The 27,297-nt window shown below is 41.9% G+C and overlaps 1 protein-coding gene across 1 annotated transcript; it reads left to right on the forward strand.

Annotated features, from left to right (window-relative positions):
* Nucleotides 1-17,353: 17,353 nt before the first annotated feature.
* Nucleotides 17,354-24,761, forward strand: tmem72 (transmembrane protein 72). Its single transcript, XM_088634497.1, has 5 exons — nucleotides 17,354-17,700; nucleotides 20,424-20,490; nucleotides 21,560-21,631; nucleotides 23,212-23,351; nucleotides 23,618-24,761. The coding sequence occupies exons 1-5, from the start codon at nucleotides 17,631-17,633 to the stop codon at nucleotides 24,031-24,033; spliced, it is 765 nt and encodes a 254-aa protein (XP_088490623.1). The 5' UTR covers nucleotides 17,354-17,630; the 3' UTR covers nucleotides 24,034-24,761.
* The last annotated feature ends 2,536 nt before the right edge of the window (nucleotides 24,762-27,297 follow it).

The following is a 27,297-nucleotide window of genomic DNA, read 5'->3' on the forward strand; positions in this document are numbered from 1 at the left end:
CAGATTACAAAATATATTGCTGCTCTGGAATCAGTCCAGAGAAGAGTAACTAAATACATTCTGGGATTTAAGGGAATGTTCTGCACTGTTCTGAAGGAAATGAACATTTAAGTCATGAACTGAGAAGACTACGAATGGACCTGATCCAAGAACAAAATGTATTCAGAAAGTTTAAAAGCATTGACTAAGTCAACCCAGAGCGCTTCTTCCGTATCAACAGTGAAGCATGAACCAGTGGGCGCAGGTGGAAACAACATGGAAGTGCATTTAAAACTCAGGACTGGAGCCACTTCTTTACCCAGGCTGTGGGAGTCTGGAACAAGCTACTCGTCCGTGTTGTTGATGCCAATACCCTGGTTTCTTTCAAGAAACAGCTGGATGAGATCCCTGGATCAATTATCTACTATCAAACGGGCTATAATATCTTTTCTCATTCTCTTACATGTTCCAAAAAGCTCGAGACATTAGTTCCATAATGGGTTCACGAATTAAGATCCTGCTATTTGTTGTAAGTCACCAGGCTAAAGCCTTCAGCAGCATATGGCTGAGTAGTTTGTTTTATACTCCCACAATTAGGGATTTAAATTGAAACCATCGGCCAGTCCCACATTCAAGTCCAGGATTTACTGTTCAGAATGAGGAAGCCTCTGTCAAACTAAAAGGGTGCGATAAAGCACTGAGGCTGTAATCTGGAGCTGACAGGTGGCCTAAAGGTGCAGTTTCACCAAGCACAATGCACGCGTCTCAACAGCACACAGGAACACTGTGTGGACACCAGCCGAGCAGTTTTCCATAAGACATTTAAACAAGCTGCCTGGGCTGCAGAGGAGGAATACGCAAGGGAGAGGGGATTGGAAGCTGAGATAGCTGATGTGATGGGTGTGAGGAAGTTCAGACTGTCAAGGCAATAAACTAGTACGTGGCCTTTGCTCATCTGATGTTGCCCTGTGCTTTAATCAAAGCCCAGCTGTGTGTCTGAGAGGCCCAGAAGCAAGCCTCTCATGCTCAAACCATTTCCAGTCCTATCACTGCGTGCTCCGAATACAGAGCTACAGAACTTCCTACCTGGTCTTCCTAATCTCTTCCTGTGACCCCAGATCCCCTGCCCCTTTCTCAGCTCCGTTCATTTCCGTTCATTTTTCACGGCCCTGCTTCCCTCAGCCAGCATCCGCAACCCTGAGTGGGACAGCCCCTGTCTCCCAGGGGAACACCTGTTCACTTTGCCTTACGAATCCCAGAACACGCTCTGTTCATCCCAGGTGGTTTTCTAAAACCTCTCAGTCTTTACATTTGTAAGTCTATTTGATCTTCAGATTACAAACAGCAGGGGATTTTGTTTATTTTTTTATTGAGGGATACTGAAACGTGGGTCCCAGTTTTAAATCACGGCAAAGGTAAGAAAAACTGAAGAGGCATTGTTAAATTAGTTACTCTCTTTTTCATTTACTTGTTTTTTACAAATCCCTCACATAACCAGGGTAATGTGTTTATCGGTGCTTCTCCAGCTAAATCCATCGCCACTCGTCTGTGTCTTCCTCGGTCAACACACATGGAATCTGGGGATGCGGGGCATGTTGTGGTTTTGGTGGTTTGAATTCACAAAAATCAGCTCTCAAAAAACTGATGTTATGATTTGGAAAGCTATTGAGTGAAACCTTTCCATGAGCAAATCACTGTTACTGTGGCCTGATGTCCAGTTTTAAAGACACTGGTAGTCTGATGTTGTCATATAATAATGTGTAAATAAAGCTCGTGAGCGATGACAGGGGGAGCGAAAGCAGACCAAGTGCCAACACAGCAGAAGATTAACCGACTTCTGCGACTCCTCAAGCAGAGACCGTCGCTGACTGGACACCCCACTGATGCTAAACAGCCCAGCAGTTGTAGCTGTGCGTCGAGTGCAAAGGAACTTGTCAAAACTCTAAAAACCCCCACAGCTGAAACGTTGTGTATTTTATTTCTTTTGACTTTTCATTGTGGGATTAACTCTACTTGTTCCTTGGCAGCGTGCGCACAGGCTGGCTCTAACCTCTGTAAAGACCTCTGTGAAACAAACTCCGTGAGAAGGCAAATTAAGAATTCCATATGGCATTTGATTAGTGTTGGATTTATCCAATATCCAGGCGAGACCAGAATGTTCCCATTTGTCTCTGCGCACTTTAGCTGGTTATTGGAATGACATTTTTAGAACGGGCTTTAATTTTTTTCACACCTTGTCAAAAAGCTGAAAGAATGCATTCGTCGAGGAATCTCAGAATCTCTGTGCTTTGTCATCCAAGGCTTCCTCTTTTTCTCTGAGCTTGCCCCTTTAAAAGCAGCGAATAAAAGTATTTTTTATTTCATTTGTGAGGGAAATGACTTACATACCAAGCTTGCCACATGTAAATCTTCATTATATTGTCTCTGTTACGGTTTTCATGAGCTAGTTTTTGCTGTGTATCTATTCCCAGAAGACAAAGCTCAATGCTGTATGGCTGAGTGGCAGTGTTCACGGGACCATGGGCCACCGTGCAAGTTGTGATGTTTAAGTTGGCAGCCTGCTTGGAATCTGTCTCAGCCATTTGTCAGCGCAACCAGGCAGGTTCCCAGAAACATATCAGAACTAATCTCTGATTCTACTTTAACTAAAGTGCTTGATGTGTATGTGTTGGAAAAGCACATCATTTTCAACAAGTGAATCCATTTGTGTCTGGCCTTGTGATGTAGGTTGGTGATTGGGGCCACTGGTGATGTGTTACAGTTTTTTTAATCACTTGTAGCAAGCCTATACCTCTATAATTACAAGAAGTTCAGTAGTTCAGTCAAACTCAAACTAATATCAACTATAAAAAGGTAGCATACTTTATATTTTGGTGTTTATCATTAGCGCAGAGGCCTGAGGAAATGGCGACGCTGGCCGCAGATCGGTGCTGCCTCAACCCCCCGACTTACAGGGAATGAGCCAGGGAGCTGCCACAAAAGTGAAGATGGGGTGGAGGTAGAGGCCTAGAAAGGATCCAGACAAAAAGGGTCTCTGCTGGTAAGTAATTGTACATAGGAGAGCGGAAATGCAAGATTACAATTTGACATCCTCCCAAACATCTGTTTATTAACAAGTCCATTAGCTAAATGTCTGATTCATGTTCTCATATAAGAAGAAAAGAAGAACATGAGAAAGGTCACAAACGAAAGGAGGTCAGAACATCTAGCCCTTTTGGTTACTAGTAGCAGATAGATTCCAGGATTTTGTTCCAGCTGTTTCTTGAAAGAAGCAAGGGAATTGTCTTCAACATCATGGCTGGACAGATTGTTTCATTCACACAGGTCCTTCATGCAGAGATGTGCCTCTGGCTCTCAGTTCTAACTGTACATCCCTTGAGTTCCACCTGTGTCCTTGGGTTCAGGTTTCTCTGTCGATTCTGAAGAAATGCCCTGAGTTGACTTTGCCAAAGCCTGAGCAAACATTTGAATATTAGAGTCAGGTCTCTTCATAGTCTTCTCTATTAAAGAAGGGGTTAAGTTCCTTAAGCCTGTTAGTGTAGGACATTCCTTCAGGTGTATCTGGTTGCTTTTCTCTGGTCTGATTCCAAAGGAACAAAATATATTTTTTGAAGGTTTTACACTGTATTTGAAATGTGTGAATTATACAATTATAATGAAACATACCTTGATTTAAATTCTACACTATATTCTAATATTCCTTTTGCATTTTTATTGTTTTGCCACATTATCTAGATAGCATAAATTACATCAGCATAGACATCTAAGTCATCTTCACAGATAGCTTCTGAGATTCCCATCTTATTGCTATATTTTGTTTTTATACCTGCATGGAACATCCTGCATTTGTATTCTGTAAGGTTTTTTACCACCCCTGATAATTGTCTAAATATTTCATTCTGAATTTCCTTGCTATTTCATTGCTATTTGGTTTTTTTATTTTTTTTATTTTTTATGTTTTCCTCCTATTTTAAGATCATATATATAGATTAGGAAGAGCTGTCGTCCCAGTGGTACTCTGCTATTATCCCAGTGTGAACCCTTAATCATTGGAACAATATTTAAAAATCAAAGCATTTCCAAAAACTGTTCTGAATTAAAATAATTCCTCTGTCTTTTTACAATTATACAGTATCACAGAAGACATGAGGGTATTTATGTCCGCACAGGCTTTCTGAAATCGGAAAAGCCATTCTAAACAACTTTACTGAACTTCTTTCTTACCCGCAAAAGATGGAACTCCAGCTTGAGTGAAAAATAAGATTTCAGATACATAGAGTAGAGCTTGTGTTATCTCCCTTTTAACTTTTTGACACATTTTTTTTTCTGTTTTCCAACTATTTAGCACATTGTATTAAAATGATCCTTCTTACTTCACATGCCCTGATTGATGATCAGTGTAAAAGGATTTCTAATCTGGGAGATTAATGCAAAGTCTTACAACTGAGGGGGTTCCACAAACAGATTAGTGATGGACATTGTGATCGATTTTTGCTTTGTTAACTTGTTTCACGTTTCCATTCAATTCTGCATAAACACATCATGTCAAATCATACAGATCTGGCATCAGAAAAGAAATGGAAAATATTGGTTTCCTCACTATTCTGGAATCAAGCCCATGGTCAGCCCTGTAAAATCCCAGAAAAGGTATGTTTCCACAGTTCTGACAAGATCGGTTCCCACATTCTCTGAAGTTGAAAAGTATAACACATTTGAAAAGTTCAACACATTCAGAATAATAAATCATGAGCTGTCGGCTTAATGTTATCTCTCTTGGTGTTATTAAATCATACCACAGAGAGTGCATATGGTGAGTTCACGTTATTTTAATGTAATAAACTTCTTAAAATGTGTTGAAGCTCCTACTGTAATTTGTAACATAAGTTTGTACATCTATTGGTAAGACTATATACTGTATATACTCAATAGTTGCTCAAAAAATATTTTTTGTAGTTCAAAACTGAAAAACAGAAATTTATTTTAAAATACATTCCTGAGTGTTCCAATGTAAGATGCGAATTATAGTAAAGACACACTTCTATAGAGCAGCAACACTTTGGCATAATGTGTAAAACAGAGGCACAGGAGCACAGAAGATTGCATGGCTGCCTCGTGCCTCTGCCGTCTTGGGGACCTTCTGTGCAGAGTTTGTTCTCTCTGTGTTCATGTGGCTTTTCTTAGGGCTCTTCCTTCCATCTCTCAAGACTGATTGGCGAAGCCTGATTGGTCTGTATGCATGGACCCTTGTTTAGCAGCCCGGTGAGGGACTGATGTCCCCTCCAGTAAGAGAGCAGTCGTGAGGCCTCGGGTCCCGCCTCTCAGCCTGAACCTCTGGAACAAGCTCTGGGTAGGCTCGACCTTCATCAGGGCAAGGGGATATCAACATTTTTTCATCCAAAACCCTGTCGTTGCAAGTGATCATAATCATGAGAGGAAACCAGCCCTTGAAGAGAGTGGAGAATTCACATACTGTATACTGTACATAATCACAGAGTGTTGAAAAAATAACTGGGAACCATTGCTATAAAGCTAATAAAGATATAAAAGCTACTGGTAAAAGTGAACACATACAGCAAAGGTTTCAAATGAAGAAGATAGTGGGTGGCCCATTAAAAGTGCCAAAATTAGTTTTTGTATGTTATGGGCTTTTTTGTGGTTTCTTATAATGAGAATTATATAAGAATAAGAATAAGAATCTATTGTCATTTTATATTTGTCAAAAGAATAACCAGAATTCACAGCCATATTTTCTCAATATTTTAAAAGTTCAAACACAGCACTTTGTCTCTGTGACTGTAAGTGGAATACTACAGGAACAACGTTAGTTAAACACTAACAAGGCCCTGGCCTCTCTGTCAAGCAGGGTGAACTGACCCCTGGCGAGCCCTGCGTGAGCCCACGCCTGTCTGAGAGATGTGTCGGACAGCAGGGTCTGGAGGAGATATACATTTCTATTGAGGAGCCCGAGAGTAAACAAACTCCAGGCAGATGGTATCGCTGAAGCACTAAGTAAGGCTATTAAGAGGGCTTTTTCAACACATTAGAAAAGCTCAGGAGCGACAATGTAGTTCCTGCCACAGGGCTCAGGGAATCCAGCCTGCCGTGATCCATGGAGCCTGAATCCTGCTCAGGGAAGGGAGTGGGCGGGTTCCAGGCTTGACCTGAGAAGGTTCATTTGCCTCTGCTCCTCCAGGTGCACATAGGGAGCCTTTCTCATCAATGATGCGATATCGGAGGAGCCAATCAGTTCATGATAGATCAACCGTCCTCCGTGTTTTAAGGTTCCAGATGCTGCAGTATTCCGTACCGCATTTCCTGCCTCTACAGCTCTTCATAGTACAGGGAAAATGTGCCTCTGTGGGATCATAACCAGGAACTTAAACAGTACAGTGACATGCACTGGAGACTTTTATTATTATGGCTATTTTTCTTTTTAAGACTTAGCTAGCAGCTACCTTTGGGAGAAGGAGCTCGGCGGAGGCTGAAGGAAACCAGTCCCAGAGCTGTTTCCTCGAGAACTGAAATCTTAAGAAATGCAGATGTGAAGTAGTTGTGCGCTGCCCATCATGGCTTCAATTTACAATTAATCTGACAAAGAAAGAGAGACTGTTGTTTACACAGCTCCGAGCAGCCCACGTCTCACCACGGATTTACACCAGCTAAACCTGAGAAGAAACGTGTTCTTTATAATACCGCAGAGCTTTGTGGGAGGAGGGAGGGTGGTGGGAATTCAGTAACTTGAACCCAAATGTTTTTTGATGGTTACCAAAACAGAAGTCACAGCAGTCCAAGCAACGAGATGATTTCTGATATCCGCTGCTCAGTAAAAAGAAGGCGGAAAAAAAAACTTTTATTCTGCTACATTACAGATGCAAGATGTGCTGATAATCTCTAGGCATCATTCATCATGGTACGACAAGTCCATTCCTGGCCCTGTTTCCATCGTTCTTTGAATAGCTTCAGATTAACGTAATTAAGCCTCAATAAGGATCCCAATTAAAATGTGGCAAGTCAGTCTCCTGCACTGAATGGGCTCAATAATTGAGCTCCGCAGTGTGTGGTTCAGATAAGAGGGAGCTGACATGTGGGAGAGTTACTGAATGATAGATTAGTCTTTTATTACAGTGTTTAATGACCTCATTTATACCGCAGGGCAGCAGAGGTGCACCGTTGACACCCAGTCTGATGTCAGTGAGCTGGCTGCCACACAGGCAGGTCTGCCCTCTGCAACAGGGAGACCAGCTGCCTCTCCTCACATTGAGCCCTTTTTGTCAGTCAACACACATAGACTTCAGTAGCTAACTGCTCTTCCACTCAATACAGCAATTCGGTATCCCCCTGTGAAACTGAAGTCCAAGGGATGCTCTGGATTATGATCAGTAGATGACACCAGGCCGGCATGAAGCCTGTTTTTCTGAAGTTACACAGTCAGGCTAGATTTGGTTAAGGGAATCACAATAAGGGATCGTTTTTTCTACTATTTCTACTAGAAAAACTGTAACAGCTTCAAATGAGAGGAGGCGGTTTTGATGTTCTGATGATACTGAAATATTGAAATTGTATTATGTTGACGTTTGTTTATTTGGTGTTCTCAGAGGAGGTCCTAAGCAGACTGTGCGGTACAGGCACAGTAGCTAGATTGCATGCAAGCAGTTCAATAGCACTGCCATTAGGAGCAGAGCTACGTGGTGTTCGACCCAGAAGAGAAGAGAAGTGCTGTGTACAGACAGCACCGCTGTGGTTTTGCCCTGAGGAGCTGGCGGGTGGTGCCATTCTTAATTTGTGATGATTGACTACAGCACCATGAAAGGCTGAAGATTAGCAGCTGTGGTATTTAAGAGAAAATGAGGTGTGAGGGAGACGCACATGTCCAGTAGGCACATACACCCACAAAGAATACTAGCTTTCCCTCCCACCAGTGGACGAGTGGGAGGATGCTCTCCAGACTTGCTCGATGTTTGCCCTGTCTTTCACACGACAGAGCAGAATGACCAACAGGAAAGCCCACACCAGAAAGACCAGTGTTTCCATCTGGCCGGAGAAGTGTTTTTACAAGGAGATCTACAGCTATGCAATTGATCCTATTCAAGATCTATAAAGCAGCAATTGGTAGCTTATTCCACTAGAGGTCTCTTTATAGTAAATCATTTCTTTCTCTCCTCACAAAAATCCTTCGGCCTCTCCTGCCACAGCAGGCAAAGGAAGATGAGATTTATGGAGTGCAGACACTGTGGAGTCATTTTCCTGCTGGTTCTCCCTTTTTAACTTTGATGGCAGTTTTGTTTAGTTTCTTCAAAGGCCCGAGAACCTTTTCTATGTCTTGAACACGTGTTTTCTTTTTATTTGCCTGATGCTTTTATCTTATTTACAGTATATAGCTGAGTATTTGTCTGGAGCAATTCAGGTGAAGTACTTTTATCAAGGACAAAACAGCAGTGTTTCACCTGGGCATTGAACCCACAACTTTCCTCTCTCACATCTATAACCCTTACCACTTTCCCACACTTTGTGTTTATCCACCTTTGTGTTATAAATAAATTGTATATACTGTATATATACATTCTAAGCATGGTGCTGCAGGAATACTGCACCTCAGGAGTGACCTTGTCAGACAGTTTGAACTGGAAAATAAATGCTCACTGGCTGCCAGAAACTTTTATAGCCTTTGGCAAGTCTCCCTGTGTACATTATGACTGCTTAACGGCTTCAGGTTCATCCCAAAAGATTATTTATAATTTTGCACTCGCTGTTACAAATTCTGAAACACGGGGAACACATAAACCTGATTAAATATTAAAATAGTACGTCACAGAAAGTGCCCAGTGTGGAGTGGTCAGTCCCAGAGAGATCAAGCTCAGAAATGTGTGTGAAGGCACTGTGGTGTGTATAAGGGCCTGTTTATAACACATCACAATCTTACCTTGAATCATATAAGGGCTTTTTTAATCATTTATATTCGCTGCTTAGTGATAGTTCCAGGTTTTTGTTTTCTGTGCAAAAGGCCTTGTTGTTTCCACTGATTGAAAAAACATTATGCTAGAGCTGACCGACTGCTTTAGACCGGCGGGTCTTGTAATGTCAAGGCCCTGTTTATCCTCCATCTCGATCACTATAATATTTACATGTGCAGAAGATAGGAGGCATCGGATGTTTTCTGCCCACCAGATAAAGCTGCCATTGTGCAGGAGATTAAAGGGCCCTTTGGGGTTGTGAAGAGTCGCAGACCCTGGCTGGATTGAAAGGTAGCTGCGTGGGAGTAGGGAACGCGGTGCAGCTCGGAATCAGGTATCTATCGGACAGCAGGGCCAGGATACCACCCTGCAGGGCTGCACTTCCTGGGCACAGACGGGCTGTGTGTCTCTGCACTGCTTTCAGCCTGGAGGTCTTGTCGTGGTTCAATTCCACTGTTCTTTATACAACAAACCAAGTGATTATTGCTTATAATCACCTTATTTATTGACCATTATTGTTTGCCCTCTTTGTTTTGAAATTCACTTTAAAACACACAAGAACAAAAAGTCAGACTAAAAGTTTCTGTGTTGACACTGCTCCCCGTTGATGGTGTTGTTGGTATAAATTGTATGTGGTTCATTGTACATCGTCTCCTTTTAATAGTTATCTATAAACTCGCCAACAGTACTCTGCCTTGTTTTTCCCTCTGTTTTATTGCCCGGTATACTGTACTTTTCTCATATTAAACCTCGGAGCTTGTGACTGTGAAGCACGAACAGGGTTTTACAGTCCTGTCACACAGGTGGCCCGGAATGTTACAGACGTGGCAGAGGAGTTGTCACATCCATTCAGAGTGCTGTCCCTGAAATGCCAGCGATGAATGCAAAACGACTGCTGGAACTAGTTTTAGATATTAAAATACATGACCGGACACCGACTGTCTGCGATGTCTGGGGTGTCTGTGGAACTCTGGGGTCCACCTGCCCTCCCTCTGTCCTTCCTGCTGCCCTGGTCGAACCCGGGCATCCGGAGAGCCCTTTCCCCCTGAGATGTTTTTCCAGCACACGGAAGCAAGACGAATGCGCTTACAGACAAGGAAATAAAGGATCTTTTTTCATGAATGCGGCGATTTAAGGCTGGAATGCCTAAAAGGGTCGTTTTCTCCCACATGGGCATCAATCTCACTACATGCGTGTTTAGACTAGCAAAGGGCAGACGGATCATTTGGATGAGAAAAATGTTTGGCTTCATTTTTAATGCACGTTAATTTGTAAAGAGATTTAAGCTCACGCCATCGTCGTGACGGGGGAGAGTCAGAGCACATGAACATTTAACCAAAGGTGTAAGTGCTAGCTCCAGATGAAGCTGAGTGTATATTGAGGACTTTTCTTTTTAAACAGTTAAATAACAAAGCAAGAAGGAAACAGTTATTGACGTGATGTTTTTAGAGGTTAACAGATTTGAATGATTGTATCCTTCGGCCTTCAACCTAACAAAGTAGAACGAACTCTTGTCCCTCAGTGATGACTATAAATGCGAAGTCCTTGTCTACCTGTGTTTCTACAATAATTCCTTTTTTAATGAGTAAACAACAAATATTGCGTAATTACAACATTTGACGGCTCTCATCTGCTAAAAATCTGACAACACACCTTTCCTATTGAATTGCTGAGAGTTGCAACAATGCAGAAGATATGTTTGCTGTTTATACAGTTTTACCAATGCCAAGACACGCTGTTAGTCGATGGTATCTGAATATGCACCAAGGGATTATTTTTAAATGCTCTGGAATCTTATGAAAGATTAACTGCTCCTTAAAACCACATATTTTACAAACGAGTAATGCTTAGGGGTGGAGAAATAAAATAAGCTTGTTGCTAACTTACTTTCAAGTTTCGAATGTTTATTTCAATTTTCCTGTTTGTTTTAAATTTGGAGTTTTGAAACGATGAGAGAAGTAACTTGACACATATCTACAAGGCTTTTCACTTCATGCTCTGGTGAAGTGGAGCAAAGGTAGATTTGCACTTCAATAATCAGCTGTTGAGCTAATATTACATAAGGGGAAAATAAGTATTTACTAGCGTCTGTTTGTTTTTGTATGCTGTGTGTTTTTTTTTTCAAAGAGAAACGTTTCCCAGTAACAAATCCCTTAAATGGAGTTTAGTAGTGGGTGGTCTGAACCAAGTGGAATGAATTAGGCCATTTCCAATCACATTTTCAAAACAAGTGTTTTTTCAATAAAATAAAATTATTTTTACGCTAGGAAGAACACGAACTTGCGGAACCTAAATCTTTGCAGTACACACCTTGCTGTTCAAGAACCTGGCCTGTGTATGGCCGGTAACCAGTTATTGTAGGTACAGTATGCTTGACGAGCTGGCTTTCTGACAAAGCTTCACTTCCATAGACTTCAGACGGGATTTTGTGGGCTGAAACAGAGAGTTATGGCTTGTACAGTTCAAGCATGATGTAAGGGTTTCCAAAGTACACGTCTTTAGAAGTGATCTGTACGTGTCACATCTGGTGTTACATTTGGACATTTTTCAAAAAATGCTAAACCCAGCTCTGTTGTGGGGCTTAACAGTGATACTGTGACCTCGTGTGCTTTTGCTGTGGAGTTACATAGAAAGAAATTAGCTACTGTATGTTATTTTGATGATGTATTGTGAAAAGCGCTATATTGGATTTGTTGGGGTTTTTTGTTTTTACTTCTCCACCGGTGTGAGTTTCTGTTGGAGTAAAATAAGAGAAGGCGGGCTGCAAGAAATTGTCTTCTTAATTGCTATTGCCTGAGCTTAAAGTCACTTCACCTTTCCACCCTGGACTCCACCCTTGATGACCCGCTCATGAGATCAGTGGCCCTGTTTTCTCTCTCCTCCACCACCTGAAATGAGCGTGTGGCTGCACACACATATACTGTATATCAGGAGAATGTAACTCCAGCCCTTGGAGTCAACAATTTGTTTGTACGTTTTTGACTAAGCACTTCTTACCTTATTACTGAGGTCTTATTACCTTAATTATTCCAGTTATGTGGATAATCAAGCAACTTGTATTTTTACTCGACTTGATCATTGATTGATTGACAATTGAAAAATGCAGCAGGAATTGTGGCACCACATTTTTAAAATACAAGTGCCGAAGACAAAAATCTTAGATCCTTTTAGACATCATACGCGAAATGCTTTTACTGTTGACGTACCCAGATTGAAGAAATTCAAATAGGTAGCTGTGTCAGCCAAAACTTGGTATCTCTTTTCTATTCAACATGGAATAAACCTTTACTTGTTCCTTTGCATCATACCCTAGTTGCCTTTTTTAAATTAAGGTGATAAGAAAGAAAACACAGAACATATAGATAATACTCTTAAGCTATTGATATAGCATACAGCAGGAATGCATTCAATGTATGTGAATTCAATACATAAATGACCATTTTCAGGTGGAATCCACAGCTTTATATTAAGGCTGAATATTTGTTAGTATTAGAGGCAGGAGATTACTACTACATGCTGTGTTTAGAGGAGCTCTAGGAGCAGTGAGGCAGGATTAAAGGATTTGAAGTTCAATGGGTGCAAATGAGGAGCTGCCATCCCGTTCATGGTCGGAATACTAGCTCCCACACGCACGCCGCTCTCCGCTGCCAAACAGTAAGCGCTACGCCCGGCTGAAACAGGCGCCAGGAAGAGCCGGCCGGGCGCACCTTCGAGACACAGAGAGATACCGAAATGTGCTGCACGTTTCGAGAGAGGTCACGGATCGGGGGCCCCGCAGGTTCTGCCCCTCTTCACGTTGGACTTGCGTTTCACCGCCTCCTGTGCGTCTGCCCAGTTTCACCACTGTCCCGACAGTAATTAATCCCACCGTCAGTACAATGCAGCCAACAATGGTTCACATTGTACTGGAGCTCAGAGGTGCTGTTGGCCAAGCTCAGATCATTTACAGGTGATTACACAAGGAGCAGGTTTCACCCTTGCTAGCCAAGTTGTACAGTTTATTTTCACACAGGGGTCATGGCCCCCAGGTTACACTCTGGTTTGGCCCACATTTGACTTTTGATTTCTGTCCTGCCGGAGGCTTTCCAACATGCTGAGTGCCTTGCATATCTCTGATACAAAAAAGGATTCAAATGGAAAAAATTTAGGAAAAAGGCTGGCAGTGACCAGTTGCCCAGACCACTGACAACAAGACATTTCTGTACAATCTCTGTTCTGGCTGTTTTGTGGCTTAGAAGTCATTTGTCTATCAGCCAGTCCATCTCTGTCCAGATCTGTTTGGATCCTCTGTTGTGGAAATGTCGCCCTGGTACTGGAGCTGATCAGAAACGCAGCTTTCCGGGGTTCTGCAGTGTGTGCACACATTTTTATCAGAAATATTTTCAAAAAACCTTAACTGAGCAGCAAAGGGCTAGGGTTACACTTGCAAGACCCCCAGATCACTGATCCAAATTACTCACAGATGTGAGTCAAATTGAAGTAAATTCTTTATTACATGTAAGCGTTCCTAGCTGCATGCTAAATACTTTATCACATCTAAGCGTTCCTAGCTAGATGCTACCTTTTGTGGTATGCATTGCTGTCAGGTTCAGGTTCATGTTGGACTGTGTAGGATTAGAGTTAGGACAGGAGTCTAGTTAAGTGACTGACCTTAACTACTGTAAGTGCCTAACCTGGAGATGACAATTGTGGCTGGATGGTCTTTACAGCAGTGGCAAGGGGAGGATTACTGTCCTGTGTGAGGGCTTGGGTTTGGCTTACACTGAAGCTACTGTAGCACTAGTTTAGGATCTGTGAAGAAGATCAGAGAAAAAAATTCCAGACTTGTACTGTATAATGGTTACTGTTAGGGTTAGAGCTATTCTACTGATCACGTCTGTGTTGAAATTGAGAATTCTGGGAGCTGGTTAGTCCAGCTCAGAAAATAGCTCAGCTTTTATGTGAAAAGCTGTAAAAGACTTTTCTGCGCATGGGTCAAATTACCAGCCATGCAGGCACAGCTGCTAAATTGACAGGAACCAGTTCCAACAGGAAACCCATAAAAACGGAGCACCAGCACACGCAGCTCAGTCTCCTTTCCAGTGCCCCTTTTTCTTAGCGTCCCGCACACGCGTACCTGAATAATGTCCCCCGCACGGTCTCCTGAACGATTCTGAAAGTTTGCTCACAGAACTCACTCCACTCAGTGCACACATACATACCACAGGCTACAGGACCTTTCATCCGGAGGTCAGTGGAATTGACTGACTCTTGGATCGGTTACTTCTGAGCAAGAGTCAACCTGCTGACGAACACTGAAAAATAGTGCTGCCAGGACTGCATTCAATGAGCTCTACTTTATCGCTTCTTTAATATCATTTGCTTGACACTCAAATGCTTTCGAAAAAAAAAGTACTTCCCTTTAGTGATATCAAATGCTCTTTCTTTCATGCTCAACATTTCCAGCTACTAAGTGCAGTAGCTTTCTTCTGGATTTGCTTTCACAAGTCATGTATTTCCGTTGTGAGCTGCAAATTTCCCATATGATAACCTTCTGTGATACATACTGTATATACAGATTTATTTTGACAAGTGTTATGTTAACTGAAATTTAATACAGTAGTTGACTTAATAACTTTCCAAGAGGAGGTGTAACAGATGAAAGTGCGTACCTGATTTGGAGCCTAATAATGTAGAACACTGTACTTCCTGAGTTGTGCTACATTAGGAATATAACAGCCTCTGCTGTTCAGCATGAACTAAGCCTGGCTCAGTGACTTCAGTGAAGAGGAGACTCATGTTGTTTCACACTCAGAGTCTATTTATATAACAAACAGTCAACAGTGAGTCACTGGGAGTCTGTCTTTCAGCTTCTGTCCACACTGCTCTGAAAAAAAAACATTGTTGTGTTTTGACACTTTGCAAAAGTTAAGATGTATGATACCCTAATCTTAACAAGAATCACAAAAATATGTACTATTTGTTTTTCTTCATACTGGTTTCCTGTTTTTCACAATCTGAAAATGGATGTTGCTTTGTAGAAAAATACCTGTAGAACATTCTCTGTACTGTTCTACACATGTATCTATATGAGAATACAGGAAAAGCTACATACAAGAGGAGGTTATTTTGCCCATCTAGCTCATTTAATAGTTAGCAGCCAATTAATTGATCCAGCTAATTAATTAAAGAAGCAGGGGCATCAGCTTCAAAATATCTATCAAGAGAGTTGGAAGTTTGAGATGCATTCTTTAAAAAACAATGTATGAAATAAAGTATTTTATTCAGTATATTTCACGAACAGTTTTAGCATGACCATACCACAACCAGTGTTTTATAAACCATAATTCAATGAGTGTTCTCACTCTATCTCCACAAAGATTACAAGGATGTTTTTCAGTGTTCATGTACACCAACAAGGTTTGGGGCACTTTATGTGGTCCAAAAAAAAACCCAACATAGAACAAAATGAAAAAATAAAGAGGTAGAAATTGTTGAGGCAAACACCTATTAAAATCCTGATTAAACCGATAATTCTTTGGTCTAGATTTTAAAAGCTGGAAAGGTTCGAATTTGTCAGAGTGGCAGGGTTGTGAGTTCCAGAGCTGTGGAGCAAGGTGGTTGAAAGAACCCGAGACACTAGTGCCTATCAGATGGAGCTACTAAAAGATTTGCCTCAGCAGAGAATTAAGCCCTGCTTGATACATAGGGAGTAATGACAGATGTAGATGCGAAAACTTACATGAATTTGGTGTGTATGGCTTTGAAAGTTAAAAGTGAAATTTGGAACTGAAGCCAGTGAAGACATGTCAGAATTGGGATGATATAATTACAGAACCACGAAGAAGTTAGAAATTAAGCGGCAGAGTTTTGGACCATCTGAAGCTTCTTTAGGGAGTGTGTAGGGAGTGCACTGTGAAGGCTATTGCAGTAATCCAGCTGAGTTTGATGAACTCATGAATCAATTTCTGCAGCAGTGTAATCAGGAAAAGACCACATGGTAGCAATGTTTCTCAGATGAAAGCAAGAGACTTTGCAGATGGCTTCTATATGTGCATCAAATCAGAGCTCAGGATCAACCAAGACCCACAAATGTCTTATTAGCAGGGTGAAATGTGAGGCTACTGTATCCAAGTTGTGGGGAATTTAAAAAATGAGATGTATCTTCCCTGGAAATCATGCACATCACCTCAGTTTTTGTCATATTTAAATGGAGAGGATGTGAGGTCAATCAGGCCTCAGTTTCGCTCACAGAGTTTGACAGAATCAAGACGTCACACAGAGAATCACACAAGATAGAGACATAAAGCAGAATGGCATTCTTTTTGCTAACAAAACTGTCTAACGGGAGTAAAGAGATTAAAAACAGAATAGGTCCTAGTATAAAGCCTTAGGGGACATCTGAAGAGAGAGGGACAATTTTGGACTGAAGTTATTAACAGCAACAAATCTCAGCAACAACGCAGGGCTGGGCCTAGTGAGTCCTCTGAAGAAAATCCAAAAAGAAAATTGGCTTTTGTGAGTGCTCGGGTGGACCAGCAGGTGGCGTTCTCAGGACCAGAATTTCCAAACAATGTGTCTCAATGTGGAGACACGAGGCACTGTGGTGCTGCGGTCCTTCAGATGACATGTCAAGATGACGTCCTGAGTATTTGGTCTTGAAAGACCCCAGAGGAGCAGGAACATTAACTTCTGTGTCTGGGCCTAATTTCACTCTAGCTGTGGTGAATTTGACCTCCCCAAAGCTGCCCCTTAATTAACCAGTGAACCAAGTGGGTCCTGTCCTCTGCATAAAGTATTTTCCGATCCTTTGGGAAGAAAAGCACTTTATGAATGCAACAAATGAACTTTTCCCTGTAATTTGAAGCCCATAAACAGCTTGTTGACTTGTATGGTTTACCTCTATAATAATAACTTTTGACTTTAAATGAACCAATCAGTGCAACCTTTGGCACTGCTACAAATTAACTTGTACAGTGGAACCTTGGTGGGTCTTTCTCATTGTGAACATCTGTCATTTGTCAGGGCACGGCTTTCTTTCATACCAAGAAGTCCTCTGCTAACAACTGCTAAACATCTAGGTAGAGATAATCTGAAAACGATGAAATTTATTTTCATATCAGTTTAAATTCTTAAATTGTTTCAACTAGTTTAAAGCTGCAGAAGCTGAATGACTGGTGTGTGTGTGATAAAGGAATATTCATTATTTTTCAAATTCTTAGCAGGATTTTTTCTAAAGAATTCGTTCACTGTGATCCTACTCAATGAAATTCTCAGCAATAACTGGTTAATCCTTTGAAATCATAGAGCCGGCTATTCAGCAGAGCTTAAGATACTTTTATGGCTTTGATCTCCTCGCCAAGGTCATTTCAGTTGTTGTACATTAGTTGGTTCATTTTTTACCACTAATGATTAACCCTTTTTAACAGCAAGGGCATCCAGAGACTGGCTTTCAGTTTCATCATCACCTCGAGGGCCTGTGGGTGCGGAATATTCTGGCTGAGTTTGGTCAGCACTGACCGTTCACTTCATGATGCAGGTCAAAGCCACAGGTGCAAAACTACCCGGAGAAACAACACGGGACTCCTTCCAGCACAGGTCGAGAGAGAAAAAATAGTTTGTGAAAGTTTTAGTTCTTTTTTTTTGTTTCCACAATGGGAAGGTTATGATACAGCCTGAGGATTTGTCAGAAGTGGGAAAAGGTGTCTTCTTCCTGCAACAATGGAGGCTTCCTCTCTCTGGACTGCGCTGGAGTGCCTCTGCAGGATCCTCGGCATTTCAACCGCAGCAGGTTTGAGCAGCTCCACAAATCTAGTTTCACTTCCTTAACTCCGTAGAACTAGAGCCAGTTAAACTGTACGAATGTGTACAAATATGAAGGAAATGGAAATGTTTGAAAACGTTTCTGGTGTCATTCTTCCTATATATGTCAAAATGAAGTAAATTTTTAATTGTATTTTACAAGGTTGGAATTATGCGCTGGTCACTTACAGCTTTAGAATGAACTGAAGCAAAAGTGTTTTATTTTTTTTGGGGGGGGCACAGGGAAGCTTATACTGTCGTGTCTCCCAAAGCGTTCTTTCCTTGGTTTATTGCTGTACTTTGTAACTGAGTCCATGGCACTGATTTTGCTTTAAATCCTAGAAAGGAATGAAAAGGTCATAATCAGACCTGGGTTTCGCCGTACTTCAATAAGTACCCTTGTCAGTGCTGAATTATATCTCGCGTCTGCTCAGACATTGGTTTCTCCAGGGAAGGAAAGAGCATTAGTACCCCCCTGTCTTGGCTCAGGGATGGCGAGAGAATACATTTCTTGGATTACCTGTATTAACAACGATACCTGGCTGCCTGGCAGGTGTCTCATTTCTGGGCAGATCTGAGATGTGAAAGCATAAACAATAAACAATTTGAATTTCGATCTGGTGGGCAGAGACACCGAGGAAACATCCTACAGCTGTGGAGAAATCCACAGCTGGAAGAGCTCGACACAGCCAGCCTACGGTGTAGACAAGCCCACCCAGTTCAGTTTCAGTCTGTAGGCCTGTTCTTTGGTGAATACAGGTAGCAACGGCTTTCTTACTTATTCATTTACATGCTTTTTTGTTTTCAGTTACCTGCATGTAGAATAGGCTGGGAGATAAAAGAATACTACGACTTCGAAACCAATTGAACTCTGTAGCAAGAATATGACTTTACTCAGTATACTGTAACTAGTGTCCCAAGTGGTGGAGGATTACAAGTTAGAATGGTTTGTCCAGTAATTGACACGTTGTGAGAATAAGTGTCCTAACCCTTTATTGAACCACAGAAAAACAAACAGATCCTGTCAGTATTAACACTCATTACAAACCCCTCAATAAGACGCAGGCTCATTCCTGCTTGAAAACCCTCTCTTTGCATTAAGGTGAAGTTAGCACGCTCCAAAAATCAGTTTATTTACACTGGAAAGGGTTTAATTTGTATAAATTAATACAAATAATAAACCTTCTTAACCCATTCTGTTACAAATTGCTTTTCCACACCTTGTATAAATAAACCTCCTAAATGAGTTGCACATGTGTGCTGTTCTTTGTGGTCTGGAAGACATTAAGAACATTAGATTTTGCATTTCTTACTACTTAATTCTTAACATTAAATGTATACAATAACCACTCTCTCGAAATTGAAGCCTTTTGTAAATATGGCTCGTTTCACATTCACTCAGCTAGTGTAACAAAACTATATATATATATTTTCATTTTACATATCTCAAATGTTATTTCTACACCATACTGATATTTGTTTTTTTTAATTACTATTTTACAGTACTTGCTAATAAAGTTATATAACATTTATATATCTTAATATATAAAGTTACCATTTTATTTTGAACAATGATATAAAGAATCAACAGAAGGGTGTCTGTCTAGAAACTAATGGACTTACTTTGGTGGATACTGTAAAAAGAAATATAACATCAATTTCACAGAACAAGTGATGCAATTAAATCACAAGCCCACATGCCCAATTATTATAGAAACTATGCCCTCTAGTGGAAGAGCTTGCTTGATGCAGTGTCTCCACCCCTCTAGTGCTGCACAGTTGTCACTCACCAGGTGGACTACAACAATCCGGTCTAAGAACCTTGTCCTGTTAAAAAAAAAAAGGAGAAGCTCATTTTGACACAGCTTTTACAGTTCAGAGGACACTTGTTCCAGTAACAACATTCTTTTTTAGTCTACGGGGCGCCTTCAGTCAATTTTTGTTTTCTTGAATGTGATTTGAAACTTATGCAACTTAAGACATAAATGCTCCTGATATGTATCCTTGTATAAATTGATTTCAATTTAGTTTCAGCACAGCTTTAGCTCTGTTTATGGGGATGTATAGGAGTTGTGGTACTGTAGCTCAGACAGCAAGGGTGTCTAGCTCCTCACCAGGAGGTCCTGGGTTCAATGCCAGGTACGGTAGGGACAAGCAATGTATCCAGATGGCTCCCAAATCCACTCAGCCTGCTTTCCAAATGAGTACCGGGGGTTAATCCTTCTGGGGGTAACAGGCTGGCTGGAGTGTGATGCTGACCACATCACCTCTAGTGTTCAGTATGGTCAAGAAACAATGGTGGCCCTTGCCCCCCCCCCATTCCTCATAGGCCTTTATGGCCTGAAAAGGGGCCTACCTATGTGGATTGACATCTACAGTTGATCTTTATTTTGTGATGTGATCTTTATCTGGGACACCTGTTTTCTGTGCAGGCATCAGATTGTCATGCAGCTGATTCCACAGGAGCACGTCCCTTGTGCTAATAAAAAACCTCCTGAGCTCTTGTGCCAGCATCTTCATTAACACTGCTGGAAGCAGGAACTTCACTCTGGAGGCTCTTAGTCGTGTTGTTTGAGCCCTTTACACCACTGAGTGTGCCCTTACCACAGGGAACATGCACCATATTACACCTGTCACTATTCTCTGATAAAAACCATGATAGGTTGAAGTGTACTCTCTCTCATCAACACATTTTCTCTTGTCTGAACACAGTGCTGTTGGGCGTGGGGATTGAGACTCTCCTTCGGGGAGAATTTGAAAGCCTTGCAGTATATCTCCTGTAAGTATTTACTGTATGCAGTTGCTGATGTTGACATGTGCCCTGGCCTTTTATCGGGTATTTCTTTCGAAACTGAGCTGCTGCACTCTTATCTCTCATGGGGAGACACCAATTCAAACACCTGGAACTGTCCATTCCTGTCAGCCAAGCAGATCCATAGACTCACCCAGTGGAGCAGCAAAGATGCTGGTAGATGGAACTTATCGACTACAAATCCGCCTGAGCCCAGAGCTGACATGCGAAATGTTTAACCACCAGCAATCTGTGCTGGGCTGCCTCATGTCTGAGTATGTTCCCAGACCCCCAGGGTTATGGGGTGTACACAGACACTAGCGAGGCACACTCTCACAACACAGCAGCTGTTGTTTTTTCTCACCAGCGCTGAACAGGGCTACAGTAGATTTCACTGCACCTGCCTCCCAGATGCACCGCAATCTCCACCTTCACAGGTAAACTGACGAGTGGGATTTCGCTGAACGTGTCGTTAAGGGCACTTTCCAGCAGTGCTGCAGTTCTCTGGCACCCATTCAGGAACGGAGATTCATACTCTATATCAAGATGAGAATACTATAAATAGATTTCCAGCACTGGAATGGAAAAAGACTCTTTGGACGTGATCAAAAAAAAATTATGGAAGTCCTCATGAGAGAGATTATTCCATTTAAGTGCATAAATTGAGACTGCCGGGCTTTACAGTAAAGGATGTGTGCTGGTAGAGAAAAGTAGTGACCTTCAGATTTGAAACTATGAGCCCCCTCAGAATCTGTGGGGAAAGAGCCGTACATGGCTCACAGACGTGCTCTCAGAAAGTTTTCACAGACAGAAAAATTGGAGAAGGAACTGGGCTTCTGACGGTGGGGCATGTGAATAAGATGAAAATCTGCCACTTGACCTCCGGCTACAGGCCTCTGCATCTATTAATTATTCTTGGCGGACTGTTTGGTAATCCTATTTCCTGACCTACTGTTTCTGAAATGTTTACATGTACCATTGACTTTCTGCTTTTTTTTCTATGCATATAAATCACTTTGGCGTTCTTCTCAAACACCCTGGAAATGTCCAATGGAAGTGTTTCATCAGGAGGGGTTGCCATCTTTGAGGTGTCCTATTTTGCTGACAAGTTGCTGGGGCCCTGCCTTCCGTAAGTGTGCTCCCGGGTTTAGAATAAAGAATTCCTGCGGTAATGATTAGCTAACAAGTTAATAAGGCTGAATAATGAGTGTTTAGAAGGGTTAAACTAGTAATCCATTCCTGGCAGGTGAACATCTGGGCTGCAAGGTACCTGTATTACATTTGAGATGCCTGGAAAATACAAGAAGAGTAAACTGACTCTTTTCGCTCTACAACCTGACATTGACGAGCTAAGCCATGCTTTCAGAGACCTCTGGTACATTTGATTTTAACTTTCAAACCATCGGGGCACTGGAATTTCTAGGTTCTGTTTCAACAATAAATTAAGATTGAATTATTTTTAGGGGACGTTATGTACACAAAAGCAATCAATTTACCATGCTTTGAAGGTATGGAGATCTTCTGGATAAATTGTGAACTACTATGAGTCATTAGCCACAGGCCAGATTAGTGCTGTTTACACAGACAGAACCAGATAAGATGATGACTAATAGACTATCACTGGATGAATGGGGCAAATCATTGTAAGTAGCCCCTTTATGGAGCTCTAACAACATTTGGGAAGAAATAACACTTTGATTCCATGGATGTGTCATAGTCTGCTGCCTAGTTCTGAAAAACTTCCACGTGATTCAGGACACTTACTCACATTCACACACACACACACCCACACATGGACTTACACAGACTCACTTAATAAATCTAGGAATCAGGACCTTCAAAGACTGAGAATTATACAGAACACATGGCGGAATAAAAGTACGGGCTATTCCATGGACATGTAAGTACTATTTATTAACACAAGAGGGCGCTCTTTCACAGTCTTTGACTTGCTTTATCTTCCTCTGCGTTTATTAAAGAAGAACAGCATTAATAATAATAATAATTAGTTAAACTTATATAGCGCTTTTCTGCACCCTCCACTCAAAGCACTTTACAGGTAATGGGGATCCCATCCACCACCACCAGTGTGCAGCCCCATATGGATGATGTGACGGCAGCCATAGTGCACCAGTACGCTCCCCACACACCAGCTATTGGCGGGGAGGAGAACAGAGTAATGAAGCCAATTCATAGATGGGGATTATTAGGAGGCCATGATTGGTAAGGGCCAATGGGAGATTTGGCCAGGACACCAGGGTAACACCTCTGCTCTTTTCAAGAAATACCCTGGGATTTTTAATGACCTCGGCTCTACAGTATAGTGTCCCCGTCACTATACTGGGGCATTAGGATCCACGCAGATTGCAGGGTGAGCGCCCCCTGCTGGCTACACTAACACCTCTTCCAGCAGCAACCTTAGTTTTTCCCAGGAGTCTCCCATCCATTGGTGTGGTAATATACAGGTGATGGTCTATTCCATGCTGGAAGGAAAAGAAAAGAGACACAGCGTTTCGGCTGTGAAACCGTTTGACCAGATGAGCTGAAGAGCTGCTGCAGAGCGGCTGCTGTCACCCCGTGGGTGATGCTAGTCATCGGTTGACGCTGTGGGTTCCTTCCTAAAAATGCAGCGCTTTGGGATCCTTCGGGAGGCTCATTAACACAAGGAATCACCACCCTTGTAATAATTAGGTATTGTCTCTGATCTAGGTGTCCGTCAGGATCGAGAGCATTCGTCCTGTGGAAAAAAGCAGCCAGGCTCGGAGGCTTCCAGAAATTTCTGTACTACACACTGATGTCGGTGGTGTGTTTTCTTCACCCGGTCCTGGTGTGGCACGCTGTTATTCCAGGTAGAGTCAGCCATGGGTCTCCTGCAGCTCCCTATCAGTGTTCTGGATTTTTCCACTGTCAGTGCCGTGCGGAGGCAATACAGACTCGCCCTTGAGAACAGGAATTCTGCCCAAGGAGAGACAGAAACGTCTCCAGGGATGGAAAGAATAACAAAGCGATAAGTGTCCTCCAAATGCCACGACTCGAATGAAGCATTTCAGGAACAGAACTGCATTTTGGTTTCAATTGCTAATTTGTTTTTGTTTGTTTTTTTAATTCTGACCAGGAGTCATGCTTCTCATCACTGGTGTAGCCAACTTCTTTCTGAGTAAGAGGAAAAAAGCAAACCTGCCCCAAGTGCCTCCCTCCCTGTCTGAACTCTATTCGGACCCATCTGGGACAACAGTGAGTGTCACGGCAGCAGGAAACACCGAGCAAACCTACTCCTTCCACAGGGCTGTGTCCAGCAGCAGGACCACAGCCTGGGCGCACCTGCAGAGACTCTTCCACAAGCAGGGCCCGGGAGCCAAGAGTCAGGCACAGCTCGATCACGCAGTCTTGGATGGGAAACCGGGGAGAGGAAAGGGGAAGCAGGTGCATTTCCAGGAGAATGCTGTGCAGATTATTCCGGATGTGTCCGAAATGCCGGACTTTCAGGAAATGGAGACAACTTCAGACAAGGCACCCATCATCAGACCATGAGAACCAATCCATTCCCTTACAAGATTTTCTGCTGATGTACATGAAATGATGTACATTTCAATACACATTCTCTGCTCCTTCAGTAAAGCATGGGGTGAATAACACTTAACACCATCAATTAATGGTAAAAAGAGAAAAAGTAAACACTGTTCTTGTGTTTCTTTAGGTAAATGAAAACAAGCAGTATAAGGCCATAATTGCCGATGATGTTACAAAGCACCTTGTCCAGTATTATGTGATTTGAGTTACACAGTGTAGTAGGTGAATGATTGTATACAAGGCTGTTACTCTAATCACTCTGTTATCAAATATAAAGTCTAAGAGTACTTTTCTCTAAGTGTCTATATTAGAGTATAAGTGATTTCTATGTTATGTTTAATTGTATAATCCAAGCTATAATTAGGTGTGATAATTAAAAGAAGAGATTGTTTTATATATACAGTATATATATACTTTCCTTGTATTTAAACAGCATTCCACAAAGCACCACATGTATATAGTATTTTTATTTCTTTCTATTGAAAATGTATTTTGTAATCTATCTACATAGTTCTACAAAATAAATCTGTGAATGTAAAGTAGAAGTATAGAGAGCTGTAAATACAGAGAGATTTTAGATTGGTAAGAATGTTATGATACATAGCCTACAGCTTGTTTTTTACCAACCAATGGTATTTGTACATTGTTGATGGATAAGTTTCATTAAAAAAAGAGAATGAGAAGATGAACTCTTTTATAGTCTCATGTCTTAAACCTTATATGACTGTAGCATTCACACTATTACAATGCTCCTGAAAGTGAGTCAAGCTGTGAGAGGACCAACATATTGAAGACATTAAACTACAGATCACATGGAAAAGTCAAAAGAATATGTCAGGTTAAAATGAACTCTTCACATTCACTAGCAATTGTTTCAATGTGGCGTTTTTCACTCTTGCTAGGTTCTATATAGCTTATTTTCTAGGAAGCTCAAACAGGACATTACAGGGCACGCCAGTCGTACTTTATAGGTTTGCTTGATTCTGTATTTAGAATGGAAAACTACAATAGGTCTGGTCTTTGACTCAGCTCAGCTCTGCCTCTGTGGCAGTGAAGAACACGAAAGTGTAATTAAACACCTTCCTAGACTACACAAAGCTTACGAAAGCCCTTCTCATTTAGACGAGACAAACGCTGCTGCTGGAGCCTCAGCTGAACGGGCTTATCAATCAGCACTAAGACAAAACTGGCCCTGTCTTCACAGCCGCCTCTGTATAGAGGGATGTGCTGCACACAGGCTCCCACTGTTTCTCCCCAGACAGCACTGGCAAGGTTGCCTCTCACCGAGATATCTTCCATGCTATGCAGCTGAATTGAAGGTTAGTTTGCTGAAGAATTATTTATACATACATAGTGAGATTCTCCCAAGACACCGTAAATTGTCTTGTAAAGTCAGTTCAAGAGGGGCTGCAGTCCCAGTTAAACCTCAGTAACAAAATTAATTCATTTATGGTATAGTTTAAAAATTACACATTTTGAATTAAGCACAAAACCATGAATTTGTGATGTAATGTATGTCGCCATGGTGTTGCAAAACCCTGGTCTCACCAAGGGTGAGAGTGAGAGTTTGAGTCAATTGTGACAAGAAGCGGCCCTTCCTGCTCACTAGTCACTGTAATGACTAATGTGATGTGATGTACAAGCGAATAAGTACAGGTTGTGCAGCAGACATTTCACAACAGAAATGTTCCAGCGTGATCTGAACGCAAAGTTTACAACTAAGTTCCATTAACCGGCAAAACTGTCTTGTAATCAAGAGCAATATTTCTGTTGGATTAGAAGAGATGCATTCATAAGCCTGCTTGTTTACAATGTCATGGGCTGCAACACATCACTGGAGTTTCGGTCTATTTTGTGGTGCAAATTGGGGGTTTTGCAAGTTACAGTGCACATTTTACTATCCTTGTGGTTTGAAATGCACTCATCAATGATGATTCTTTCTAACCCCGAAATATACAAATAGCATTGCAGTTCCCCTTTGAGGAAGCCTCTCCACTAGTTCTGCACTTGTGGGTTGTACCCACGTGAGTTCTCCCCCATAAGGAAGGGCTGGGAGAAGCCTGTCTGTGTGACGTCGCAGACTCCCTCCTGCAGGGCTCTTGGGGAAATTCACCGTGTGGGGTGAATAGAAGGATAGGCTGCAGTCAAGTACAGCAACACATGAAAAACATTCAACATAAGCGGCATCTTAACAACATTAGGTGAATTTTAAGAGCCAGGGAGGCAGCTAAGTCCATCCTGTGTGTGGGGTTTTTTGAGGTGCTGTGCTGCAGAAATTCTGAAGGTCTGATCCTGATAGTACGGGGTCCAGCAATCATGTACTGTACTACAACCCAACGTCAAACGAAAAATCAACAACATCTGACATGGACGTCCATTCAGAGCCCGTACAGCCTAGGACACCTGCTGTTCCCATGTTGTAAAGCCTGGGAGTCCGAGTTGCCCCCAGGGGCATTTCTATTGTGTGGCTTGACCTTGAGTGTTGGGTTCCACAGGTGGTGAACTATGAAAGGAAAGAGGGTCTCCCCACACACTCATGAACAAAGAGTACCCACTGTGCGCAGCCAGGCATGTTTTCAGGTGTTTTAATTAAAAGTGTTTCATATTAAGTCCCAGTGCCCTCCAAAAACTTTTTAGATATTTTAAAACTATTGCCGGTATTTACTGTGATTACTGGTCACTCTGACTCTTCTTCCAATAGGCAGGCAGGATATGTAACATTCCATGACAAATTAGAAATTAAGACCACAACAAACCAGTAATTAATTGACTGCTCAGAGAACTCGTTTCTGAGGGCTGTTTTTAAGTTCAGAAATCTGCTCACCAGGCGTATTAAGAACAAGGGCATATTCAAGTGAAAAGCAATTTTGTTCAGCCCTACCAACGTAAGACACACACTGAACCCTCCAATCCTTTGGTGATCTTTAAAAGTAATTTCTTCATTCATCTGTGTATATATATCTCCAGGCTTTGCTGTGCTCGACAATGTATTGTGCAGGTTCATAGCAGTGCCAAGTGCAGTGAGGTCAGAGCTCTTTGTCGTGCAGTTTTGAAAGGATCCGTCATGACCACAGGGTTATTGTTCGTTTCTGAATAGCTGCTCTGAGCGGACGGCAGCATTCAGCCTCCTACTTCACAAAGACGTGCTTAAGACAGGCTAAGAGGAAATTTCTCTTCCATGTCCATTCTCTGATGATTTGGCTGTTCTCCGATTCAGTAATATAG

Source organism: Lepisosteus platostomus, chromosome 6 (genome assembly GCF_059453375.1).
Source record: "Lepisosteus platostomus isolate fLepPlt1 chromosome 6, fLepPlt1.hap1, whole genome shotgun sequence".
Taxonomy (NCBI): domain Eukaryota; kingdom Metazoa; phylum Chordata; class Actinopteri; order Semionotiformes; family Lepisosteidae; genus Lepisosteus; species Lepisosteus platostomus.